At 22.7% G+C, this 12,949-nt stretch overlaps 2 protein-coding genes across 3 annotated transcripts in view; one reads left to right on the forward strand and one right to left on the reverse strand.

The window, feature by feature from the left end:
- Positions 1–12,949, forward strand: part of LOC117168913 (tyrosine--tRNA ligase, cytoplasmic) — a 42,325-nt gene that overhangs the window by 673 nt on the left and 28,703 nt on the right. Inside the window, exon 2 of one of the 2 annotated variants that reach the window (XM_033354876.1) lies at positions 9,847–9,948. The gene's annotated coding sequence lies outside the window, so the exon portion shown is untranslated. Of the gene's footprint in view, positions 1–9,846; positions 9,949–10,667; positions 10,692–12,949 lie in introns of those variants that run through there. The other variant, XM_033354867.1, reaches the window with a different exon arrangement.
- LOC117168924 (bridging integrator 3 homolog) lies at positions 633–9,714 on the reverse strand. Its single transcript, XM_033354890.1, has 4 exons — positions 9,461–9,714; positions 9,179–9,292; positions 1,556–1,730; positions 633–1,255 (listed from the first exon to the last, which is right to left on the reverse strand). The coding sequence occupies exons 1-4, from the start codon at positions 9,466–9,468 to the stop codon at positions 758–760; spliced, it is 795 nt and encodes a 264-aa protein (XP_033210781.1). The 5' UTR covers positions 9,469–9,714; the 3' UTR covers positions 633–757.

Below are 12,949 nucleotides of genomic sequence, written 5' to 3' on the forward strand. Positions count from 1 at the left end.
AAATCAGAAAAATCTAAATCATTTTTAGAACAAACTTTTATTTTATTGTAGAGGTTATGTAACTCTCTGTAATTTTGGCGCGAAATTCTAACTTCACAATTATGGCTCATTTTTTATAATTACAAGTTCGCTTAATTCTAAGTACAATAGAATCGCAAGATACGCCCATTCCCTTCAGAACATTTTTATAAACATATTTTGTAAATTACAAGCAACCTGAAGACTACAAAAACAATCAATTATAAAAATAATTTCAGCAACAATGTCAAGACCGTTCTTTGGAATTTAAAAAATCGAGAGGTTAATTACTGGAATTTCTGGTGTAAAATAAATGGCAATAAATTGCAAGATTGTATCGGATTGAAAAAGATTGGAAATACTTGTAATTTTTTGCATCGGCTTTTTCAATATTTCAACATTGTTTACTTTTATATTGATTTTATTATAATTGTTTTTTACAGTGATTTTCCTAGAATCGCGAAAAAATATAAGACAATCATTGTGGAGAAATCAATATAGAGCAATACTGAAGTTCCTATAATATTTTTTCTTAAGGGGTTATTGACATAGTAAAAGATTTCACGGGTTTTGCAAATAAGTGCGTGGGTTTGTAAAGAGGTGCATGGGTTTGCAAAAAAGTGCATAGGATTGCAAAGGAGTGTGTGGGATTACATAAAATTACAGAGCATGTAATCCAGATTGCAGGAGTAATTAACCCCTCGAAAAAATTTAATTAATAATTATTCTTAATTTCGCATTAATGATCTTTAACGATCGTTAATCCTTTTATTCGATTAACCTGCGTCGAGATTAATTGCTGGAACTCTTCGTCCGAAATTTTAGTTCTACTCACTGATTCCGAAGGCATTATATGTGTGAAAGTGTTCGTCGTACTTCCGTAATGTTCGAGGTGAATCATAATTAAGGCATGTACACTAGGTTTGATATAATCGAGTCTCTTATTGAGAAAAGTCTGGAGTTCCTGAAGTAATTCGGAGTGGAAATTTTTTAGCTTTTTTGCAGTCGACTCTTCGAGGTCGCGTTCCCTTTCGAGTTTAGCGATGTAATGCGCTGTTTTGTCCTTTTTTTCCTGCAATTTCTTCATTCGCGAGTAGCAAGTTTTCCAGTTCGTTACGAGTTCTTCTCGTTTTGCTAATTCGACCGAAATCACAGAAAACTCGTCACGGAGTTTTTTCAAGGGCTCGATAAAAGTTTTTTCACAATGGAGGACCAGGTCCTGAACACTCTTGCCAACCTGGAAGAATTTTCGTAACGAAAGATTAGGGGGAACCCCCTAAAGTGGACAATGCAACCCACAGCGGATGATCATTAATTAAAAACACTAATGCATTTAGAATAATTAATTTAATTTATAGGTAAGACACTATACGTGTTCATAAACTATAATTCAATTTTGCTGTTATTTTGTTGTTAATGAATGATTATCCATTTTAGGTTCCATTATCCATTGTAGGGAGGTTTACCCTGAATAATTGTAAAATTAAAGCCATAAATTTTAATAGAAATGTTTGTTCAATCAGAGGTTTTTCAGTACCTGAGTCGTCACGGAATGATAGTCCTCGACTATTTTAAGGAAATCTTTGCTCACGTGGACAAGGTCGTAATTAATTAAATTTGTCGTGAGATGTTGATCTGCTTCGTCCAAACTTCCGATTGCCGATAAATATTTTTTCATCTCCTTTATCATTTTTCTGACAGAGTCCTCGATACTGAATATTTAAAAATATTATTTTGAGGCCTGTCTTAAAACTATTGAAAAAAGTCTACAGCCTTCAGTTTTCATCGAATTTACAATTTATTTATCTAAATTTTAGTTAAATAAAATTTTAAGAGATCTGTGAGAAGCGATTTTTACATTTAGCATTGTTTATATTTATTCATTTAACGCAAAGTGTGTTAAAAAGGGCATTTTACATAATAATTAACTTCATTTTAATAACCAGATGAAGTAAACAAGTAAATGGCGGACAGCTATCACAAACGAAAAAAACATTAAAAAGTGCATGGGATTGCAAAAAGGGTGCATGGGATTGCAAAAAGGGTGCATGGGATTGCAAAAGGGTACATGGAATTGCAAAAGAGTGCATGGGATTGCATAAGATTGCAGAGCGTGTAAAACAGATTTAAAAAATTTTTATTAACGCATTTAGAGGAAAACTCACGTGAAAAAATCAAATATTCTGCGCGAAAATAACATTTTGCTTTTGTTTTAACAACTGGTAATAAGAATCTGCTATTTTTACAAAAATATCAAACAATGAAACTGAAAAAGACGGGAAAGTTTCAGAATATTAAGAATATATTATTTCTTTATGATAATTGTTTATCATAATTATAATTTTATATATGGTTGCCAACCACTCCGTTCTTTATTTGTTGACTTAATTTGTTTATAACAATTAAGTTGATTATAATGCAGGTTATTGATTAAATATATTTATTGATATTTGTCAATCGTTCCTGAAGAGAAAAAAAATGTAAAATTGCCCTGTTTACCACTCTTTGCATTCAATAAATAAACAGAAACAAAGCCAAATTTAAAAATCAGGTCTTACTAAAAGTGGTAGAGTTTTTTAAATAGTAGATTCCTGTTTTTTCTGTAATAAACTCTCTTATTTTGTTTTGTTCTTCTTGTTCGATTCTCTTGCCTGCTCCCTTTTTTTATCTTATTTTTTATTTATTAAAATGTTTATATATTTTATTCCGTTGAATAATCTAAAATTATGCAAATAATAATTTTTTAATTCCTTTTTTCAAGTAAAAACTGAATTTCTTAACTTTATCATGTTTTTCGCAAACAAATTTATTTTCTAGAAATTATATTAGTTCTAATAATCAAATGCGTTTTCCAATAGTCACTTCAAGAAAATCTTGCTCTTGTAAAAACTCATTGTTCACCTTATTAAATACAAGGTTATAAAAACCTCTTTTGTACATCTAATTTGAAATATAATTAGTAAATATAGTGAAAAGAATTAATAACATTTACAGAAAATAAATTTGTTCCCGCAAAATATGATAAATAAAATAAAAGTTTTTTCGTGAAAAAAGTAATTATAAAAAAGATTATATATTTATAAACATATTATTAAATAAAAAAAGTGAAGGTAGCGAGAATCAAACACGCAACCTTTTGGCTATGAAGCCGAAGCGCTACTGGCTGAGTTATTGGCTTAGATAATCGTTTCAATAAAATTGATCAAGAAATACAGAAAATCGTCCACTTAATCTTAGAAAAATAATTGTATAATCCATTTTTTATTATCTTTATTGAAAAGGTCTTTAAATAATGCTAGAAAGTGGCCGTTTTTTCAGAAATAGTCAACTTTTTGACCACTTTTCACTGCGTTAGATAATAATTGATGAAATTTAACAAACAATTTAATTTTTAATTTAATTTTTTTATTAAATATTCCTTACGATAGTTAAAAATTCATTTCTTTGGTTAAAAATGTAGCTATTTGTTGAATCTTCGTTTGGCATTGTTAAAAATTCGTTTATTTGTTTAAAAATTAACCTATTCTGTTAAATTTGTTTTCTTATTAATTTTTTAGTTAATAAAAATGTAACTACTCAGTGTTTTTTTTGTCGATTTCTCTTCTTTAGTTCTTATTAAAAATTTATTTCTTTCGTTGAAAATTTAATTATTTTGTTAAATATTCGTTTTGCATGATTAAAAATTAATTTTTTCAACTATTTCAATTTCAATCAAAAATGTATATTTATTAGTTGAAAATTAATGTATTTTGTTGAAAATTTGTCATTTATTTCGTAAAAAAATTAACCTTGATTTAAATTTTTTTTTTTTTTTGTTAAAGATTCTTCATTTTAGTTAGAAATTTATTTTTTTGATAAAAATTTAACTATTTTGTTGAAAATTCTGTTTTTTTTTTTTAATTAAAAATTCATTGTTTTTAACTGAAAATGTAGCTAATCGTGATTCGTTAAAAAGCTGTCTCCTTTAGTTCAAAATTGATGTATTTTGTCGAAAATTCGTCTTTTTGGATAGAAAATTAATCTTTTTGGTTGAAAATTCTGTTTTTTTTTTTAAATAAATATTCCTCATTATAGTTGAAAATTCATTTTTTTGTTAGATCCCCCATTTTCTTTGAAAATTCATTTTTGTTATATAAAAATTTACCTAATTTGCTGAAAATAATTGTATTTTGCTGAAAATCTATTTTGTTTTGACTGGCATTTTAACTACTTCGTGTTTTTTGAAAATATGTCTCTTTTAGTTGCACATTCATCTTTTTTTGTCAAATATGATCCTTCAAATTTTAAAATTCATTTCTTTTATTAAAGATTCCTCATTTTAATTAGAATTTTCTTTGTATAAAAATTTAATTCTTTTGTTAAACATTCTTCTTTGTTCTTATTTAGTTAAAAATTCATCTATTTTGTTGAAAATTCGCCTTTTATGGTGAAAAATTAACCTTCTTGGTTGAAAATTCATTTCTTTGAGTAAAAATTGAACTATTTTGTTGAAAGTTGTATTTTTTTGTTTGAAAATTATTTTTTGTTCCTAAAAATTAATTTTAGTTTTAAAATTTATCATCTTCACTTGAAAATTCATATATTTTGTTAAAAATTCGTCTTTTTTGTTAGACAATTTTTTGTTTGAAAATTCAATAATCTATGGCTAAAGATTTCTCATTTTAATTGAAAATTCTTTTCTTTAGGTGAAAAATCAACTTTTTTCTTTAAAAAAATTTTTTGTTTAATAGTAGTTTTTTTTAACTGAAAATTTAACTACTCCATGTCTTGCTGAAAATCTACCTTCTTCAGTTGAAATGTCGTCTTTTTTAGATAAAAATTAATCTTCTTAGATGAAAATTATTTTTTCTTTTTTTTTGTTATAAATTCCTCATTTAATCGAAAATTAATTTCTTTTGATGAAAATTTAAAAATATTTTTTTAAATCCTTTTTAAACTTTTTTTAACCTTTTTTAATCCTTTTTGGTCTAAAATGTATCTTATTTGTTTGAAAATTCAAGTATTTTCCTGGAAATTAATTTTTGTGGTTAAATGATTCCTCATTTAAGTTAAAAATTTTATTTTTTTTTTTGTGAAAAATGTAACTATTTTGTTAAAAAGTATTTTTTTTCTTTTTTGAAAATTATTTTTCGTCGTTGAAAATTAATTTTTTAAACTGTAAATACAATTATTCCACTTTGGGTTCAAAATTTATCTTCTTTAGTTGAAAATTTATTACTTTAGCTAAAAATTTAACTATTTTATTGAAAGTCCTTTTTTATTTATTTCTTTTAACTTTTTTTATTTTTAACTGAAAATTCAATTTTGTTTTGTTATAAATTCCTCATTATAGTCGAAAATTATTTTCTTTTGATAAAAATTTAACTATTTGGTTAAAAAATTTTTTGTAACTTTAATACAACTATTATATTTTTGGTAAAAAATTCATCTTATTTACTTGAAAATTCAAGTATTTTAATAAAAATTTTTTGTTAATGATTCCACATTTTAGTTAAAAATGTTATTTTCTTGGTTAAAAATTGAACTATTTCGTTAAAAAGTATATTTTTTCTTTGGTTGAAAATTATTTTTCGTTGTCGTTGAAAATTGATTTTATTAACTGTAAATATAACTATTTTATTTTGAATTGAAAATTTATCTTCTTTAATTGGAAATTTGTATATTTTGTAGAAAATTCGTCTTTTATGGTGAAAAATTAACCTTCGTAGTTGAAAATTCATTTTTTGTTTTGTTAAAAATTCCTGATTTTAGTTAAAAAATGTATTTCTTTGGTTAAAAATGTAAATATTTTGTTGAAAATTATTATTTTTTTTTTTAATTAATTGTTGCTGAAAATTAATTTCTTTTAACTCTCAATAGAACTATTCTATTTTAGGTTCAAAATTTATCTTCTTTAGTTCAAAATCCGTGTTTTTGATAAAAAATTCCACATTTTAGTTAAAAAATTTATTTCTTGGACTATTTTGTTGAAAATTATTTTTTTAGTTTTGTTTAAAATTAATTTTTTTCAACTGAAAATTTAACTACTCCGTGTTTTGTTGAAAACCTATCTTCTTTAATTGAAAAATCATGTATTTGGTTAAAAATTCATCTTTTTTTTACAAATTCCTTATTTTAGTTGAAAATTTATTTTTTTCGATGAAAATTTAACAATTTTATTGAAAATTATTTTGTTTGTTAAAATTTTTTTTATAATTGCAATACAACTATTCTATTTTTGTTCCAAAATTTATCTTATTTACTTAAAAATTCAAGTATTTTGCTGAAAATTCTTTTTTTTTTAGTTAAAGATTTCTCATTTTAGTTAAAAATTTAATTTCTTCAGATAAAAGTGTAACTATTTCGTTGACATTTTTTTGTTTAAAAAAAATTCTGTTAATAAATATTTTTTTACTGCAAATACAAATATTCCATTTTGACTTCAAAATTTATCTTCTTTAGCTGAAAATTCCTGTTATTTTGAAAATCCGTCTTTTTTGGAAAAAATTTACCTTCTTGGTTGAAAATTCATCTTTCTGTGGTTAAAGATTCCTCATTTCAGTTAAAAAATTTTATTTCTTCGGTAAAAAATGTAACTATTTTGTTAAAATTTCGTCTTTTTTTTGAAAAAAAATTAACATTTGTGATTGGAAATTCATTTTTTGTTGTTATAAATTCCTTATTTTAGTTGAAATTTTATTTCTTTGGATGAAAATTTAACAATTTTATTAAAAAAATTTTTTGTTCATTAAAAATTATTTTCTTTCAATTGCTATATAACGATTCTATTTTTATTCCAAAATTTATCTTATTTACTTAAAAATTCAAGTATTTTGCAGACAATTCTTCTTTTTTGTTAAATATTTCTCATTTTAGTTAAAAATTTAATTTCTTTGGATAAAAGTTTAACTATTTCGTTAAAAAAATTGTTTTTTTCTTTGAAAATTATTTTTTTAATTAATTTGTTTTACTGAAAATACAAATATTTCATTTTTAAATCAAAACCACTCAGTGTTTTATAGAAAATCCATCTTCTTGAAATTTAAAACCATGCATTTTGTTAAAATTTCATCTTTTAAAAAAAAAATTAACATTTGTGATAAAAAAAAAACATTTTTTTTATATAAATACCTTATTTTAGTTGAAAATTTATTTTTTGGATGAAAATTGAACAATTTGATTGAAAATGTTTTTTTTCTTTGTTAAAAATTATTTTCTTTTAATTGCAATATAAATTAAAGTATTTTGCTGAAAATTTATTTCTTTGGATGAAAATTTAACAATTTTATTGAAAATTATTTTATTTTATTTTTTTTTTTTTAATTAGTTTCTTTTAATTGGAATATAACTATTCTATTTTTGTTCTAAAATTTACCTTATTTAATTAAAAATTCAATTATTTTGCTGACAATTCTATTTTTTGTTAAAGATTTCTAATTTTAGTTACAACCTTAATTTCTTTGGATAAAAGTTTAACTATTCCGTAGAAATTTTTTTTTAATGATTTTTTTAAATAATTTTTTTTGCTGCAAATACAAATATTCCATTTTTAATTCAAAATTGATCTTCTTAAGTTCAAAATTCATGGTATTTGTTAAAAATCCTTCTTTTTTGTAAAAAATTTGCCTTTTTGGTTGAAAATTCATCTTTCTGAGATTAAATATTCCTCAGTTTAGTTAAAAATGTTATTTTTTGTTTGTTAAAAATGTAACTATTTTATTGAAAATAATATTTTTTTGGTTTAGAATTAATTTTCGTCAACTGAAAATGTAACCACTCCGTGTTTTATTGAAAATCTATCTTCTTTAATTTTAAAATCATGCATTTTGTTAAAATGTCATCTTTTTTTTTGGAAAAAAATTAACATTTATGATAAAAAATCCATTTTTTTATAGAAATTTCTTATTTTATTTGAAAATGTATTTCCTTGCATGAAAATTTATCAATTTTACTTAAAATTCTTTTTTTTTGTTTGTTAAAAATTAGTTTCTTTTAATTGCAATACACTTATTCTATTTTTGTACCAAAATTTATCTTATTTACTTAAAAAATCAAGTATTTTGCTGAAAATTCTTTCTTTTTTTTTAGTTAACGATTTCTCATTTTAGTTCAAACTTTAATTTCTTTGAATAAAAGTTTAACTATTTCGTTGAAAACGATTTTTTTTAATAATTGTTTTTCATTGCATGCAAAAATTACATTTGAGTTAAAAATTTATCTTCTTTAGTTAAAAATTAAGTTAAAAAAATTAGTTTTTTCCGACTACAAATTTAACTGCTCCGTGTTTCGTTGAAAATCTATGTAATTTAGTTGAAAATTCTTCTTTTTTTTGCCGAAAATGAAGTTTTTTGGTCAACGATTCATTATTTTCGTTTTTTATTATTATTTTATTTATTTTTTTGATAAAAGTTCAACTATTACGTTGAAATTTTGTTGTTTGAAAATTATTTTTTTAATTATTTTTTTTTTACTGCAAATGCAAAAATTCTATTTTGATTTCAAAATTGATCTTCATTAGTTAAAAATTCATGCGTTTGTTGAAAAATCGTCATTCAGGTAAAAAATGCACCTTCTTATTTGGAAATTCATTTTTCTCTTGCTAAAAATTCTTTATTTTAGTTGCAAATTCTTTTCCTTCGATGAAAAATTAACTTTTTTGTGGAAATGTTATATCTTAAATTAATTTTTTATAACTGAAAATTCAACTGCTCCGTGTTTCGTTGAAAATCTATCTTCTTTAGTTTAAAATTCGTCTTTTTTGGTTGAAAATGAAGTTTTTTTAATCAAGAATTCCTTATTTTCGTTATTTTTTTTTAAATAAAAATTGGACTTTTTTGTTGAAAATTATTTTTAATTACCATTTTCATGGTAAAGAAATTAACCTTTTTGGTTCACAAATTTTGTTGGGTAAATAATTCCTCATTTTAGTTTAAAATTCTTTTCTTTTCATGAAAAGTGAACTTTTTTATTTAAAATTCTATTTCTTAGGTTGAAAATTAATTTATTTTAATTAAAACTTTAATTAGTCAATTTTTGCTTGACAAAATTGATCTTTTTAGTTGAAAATCCATGTATTTTGTTGAAAAATCATCGTCTTCGTTAGCAAATTAATCTTATTAGTTTAAAAATGATCTTTTTGGTTGAAAATTAATATTAAAAATTTTATTATTTACTATCTTACTAGATTAATTTTTGCACCGCGAAATCCAGGTCTGTATCCTCAGTTGCAGAAATTAGAGGAGGTGCAGAACTTGGCCTCTGAGTTGGTGTCAGAAAATTTCTCTTATGCGAAATCCTAAAAAAATATATTTTTTGGAAAATTTATAGATGAAAAATGTTATAGGTTATGTTTAAACAGATATTTTAAAAAAAAGCAATAAGCAATGATTCTTAGGTTATAATTATAAACAAATAATTTAAAATGTACACTTATAATTAATTATGTTAGGAAGAATATATTTACCAAGTCATTTTGAAAACCACAAAATCCTAACCTCACTTTTTAAAAAAATCACAAAACTTAATAAAACACTCTAAAGGTCACAATTGGATTTAAAGACAGATTTTACAATGGAATAATTAATGGATTCTCCCTCTCACACCACGCATAAGAAGAATTTAACCAATTTTCTAATATTTTAACAGCTGTAAAAAATTTGATATTCAAGTTCCAAACTTGAGAAAAATTAATTTAAATATTCAGAAGAGATTTTCTACAAGTCAAGAATCATATTTTTTACATTTTTTTAAATATCTTTTTGATTAATTTAAATAATAAAGTAAATAAATAGAAATAATCTGCCGTTTATTTATCTTTTATAATCAGCAGGCTTAAATTTTTCCCGCCAGATGGCGAAGTCGTTTTTGTCACATGACTAAAGATGGTGTCCTCGTCTCGTTTTCTGGTTTGTTTCCGGTCATCGACTGTCATCGACAGAACATTAAAAAGAAGTAAGTTTTTGCACAATTTTTTGTATAAACAAAGGTTATTTATTGAAAATAAAATTTTGATTGATTTTCTCGAAAACTGGGAATTCAATTATTTGTGTAGGAATATTCTGCAGGGTTTTTTTTTTTATTCAAAATTTAATTTTAAAAAGGCAAATTTGGAATGATGACACATGTTACTGACAGATGGTCATTTTTTAAATTGATTGTTAGAAACAAATAATTGTTAATTTTGTATATATAAATTTTACCTAGAAAATACTTTAATTTTAACACAAAGTGTTTTTAGGATTTTATATTGTTGAGTAAGATATAGTATTAACGAAAATTTAAGGTTAGGATTTTCGTTTCCTTTCAAGAATTTCGGTTTTTTATTTCTGCAGTCTCTCCGGTTCTTCTAATTTTATCTTGTATTTTATTTATACTCTTCAGTCTTTTTAATATTAATTATATCATTTATTTGGTTGTATGCGGACTAAAATACGTTTTCAAATTTTAAGATTGCTTATTAATAAAATTAGTTTATCCTTTCGTTTTTCAGCAATATTATAGGTTTCGTTTTTTGTGAAAATAAAATTTACATAAAATACTCCTAATTAATTTTATTTCTGGAGCAAGAACATTTTAGGATTGAAAAAAGTGACAGTTAATTCGGAGCAAAAATGTTATTTTTTCAGTCACTTTTCAGGCGGAAATTATTTGCAATTAGTGAATTATTAATCGAAAATAGAAAGTTGTGTTCTAAGGTACAATTTATTATTTATAATTATTCATTTAATTTATTAACTTATATATAAATATAATTTTCCTAAGGTTCTTGAAAAAAATCCAAAATATTTGTGAAAATTTCAGGAATGTCAGATATTTCAACCAACAAAAAGGTAATTGTTAATTAAAAAACAGTCGATTTCATCTCAAAGCTGACAAGTTTTTAAAAAATACTTGAATAAAAACAAAATAATTTTTAAGCAAAAAAATTTTTTTTAATTGTAAGTGACGATTTTTCTATAAAAAAAGTTCATTTTAAACCAAACAGTTTATTTTTTAACCAGTTGAATTCATCCCAAAAAGACAACATTTCAAAAGAATACTTGAATTCTGAACAAAAAAATTAATTTTTATTAGTTGCATTTTTAAACAAAAAAGATGACAACAATTTTAATTTCAAGGCATTAATAATTTTTAATGTAAAATACAAGAAAAAATACGGAAAAAGATTTTGAAGGTTTCAGATATTTCAAAGAGATACATTTTCAACTAAAATTATTCATTAAAAAAAGGAAATTTTGTATAAATATGTTGAATTCTCGACAAAAAATATAAATTTTTTACCAAAAAGACGAATTTTCAAGAAAGTTTTGGAATTCTCAGACAAAAAAGATTAATTTTCAAACCAGAAAGACGAATTTTTAACAAGCTTAATCAATTTTTATAAATATTTTAGAAATTTGTAGAAATATTTTGAAATTATAATAATATTTTGAAACGGTTTAAAAGTTTTTGAAATTTCCTTCAAAAATTAATTTTTCAAAATCAAGCCAAGAAAAATTTTCCCAGGAATTTCCAGAACGTTTTTTATTTTCTTGAAATCGTTCAAATTTCTCAAAAGGCTTTGACATTTTTTTTGGAAATCCTAAAAAATTTACATTTTGTTTATAATTTTCGGAAATATTTTTAAATTCTTCAAAAAATTCTTCTTGAAATTCTGAAAAGTTAAAAAAAAGCTTCCCTTCAAATCTTGCAGATTCTTTTTTGATAATTTTGGAAATCATTTACATTGTTAAATTTGTTTAAAAATATTATCTTAAAATTAATTTTACAAAATAAAAAATCAGTTACTTAAAATTATTCCATGAATTTTAAGACGGATTTTTTTCGATATCTTCAAAAATTTACATTGTTAAAAAATGTTTAACATTTTCAAATTTCATACTATTTTTTTAACTGTTTTCAAAACTTTGAAACCGTCTAAATATCTTTTAAAATTATTCGAATTTTTTCAAGAAATGTCTTAAATATGTATGTTTTTAAATATTATCTTGAAATTTATTTTCCAAAATAAAAAAAATTTGTTAAAATTTTTACATAAATTCTAAAAAAGTATTTAAGAAGCTTCAAAATTTTTATTTCCAAATATTTAAAAGAATACGTTTTTCTAATTTTTCTAACTTCTAGCTTCTTTAAAAAGGTTTTCAATTTTTAAACCAATTTTGAATCATTTTAAAACTTCTAAATTTTCTTAAACATTATAGAATTTTTTATAAAACTTTGTAATATTGTTAATTGGAAAATTTGGCTTTTAAATCGTCCATATTTGTTTTTCGAAATTTTAGGAAATAATTAAAAATGTTTTTAAATCGTTATTAATTTTCTCGTAAATTAAAAAAAAATAATGAATCAGTTTAAATTTTCTCAGGAATTTTCAGAACATTTTTTATTATCTTGAAATCTCTCAAAAGCTTTAAGAAGCGTCAAAATTTGTTTTTTCCAAATATTCACAAATTTATGTTTTTTTAATCTTTTTGAACATTTGCCAACTTTTAAATAATTTTGAATCTTTTTGAAACAACTAAATACTTTCTAATATTACTTGAATTTTTTATAAATCTTTTGTAATCATGCTAACTGAAAATTTTGGCTTTGAAATCGTTGACATTCTTTTTCGAAATTTTAGAAAATAATTTTATATGTTTCGAATTCTTGATCAATTTTCTCTTAAACATAATTTTTAAAAAGAAAGTATCAGTTTAAATTTTACCAGGAATTTTAAAGACATTTTTTTCATTCTCATGAAACATTTAAAAATTCTAACAAAAAAGTTGTTTTTTTCAGTAATTTTTAAAAATCTGCATAACATATTTTAATACAAAAAAAGAAGTATTTTTTTAGAATTTTTAAATGTTTCATGAGAATGAAAAAAACGTCTTTAAAATTCCTGGTAAAATTGAAACTGATTTTTTATTTCAGAAAAAAAAATTTTGAAGAGAAAAATAACAATGAACTG

This window comes from Belonocnema kinseyi, chromosome 1 (genome assembly GCF_010883055.1).
Source record: "Belonocnema kinseyi isolate 2016_QV_RU_SX_M_011 chromosome 1, B_treatae_v1, whole genome shotgun sequence".
In the NCBI taxonomy this organism is placed as follows: domain Eukaryota; kingdom Metazoa; phylum Arthropoda; class Insecta; order Hymenoptera; family Cynipidae; genus Belonocnema; species Belonocnema kinseyi.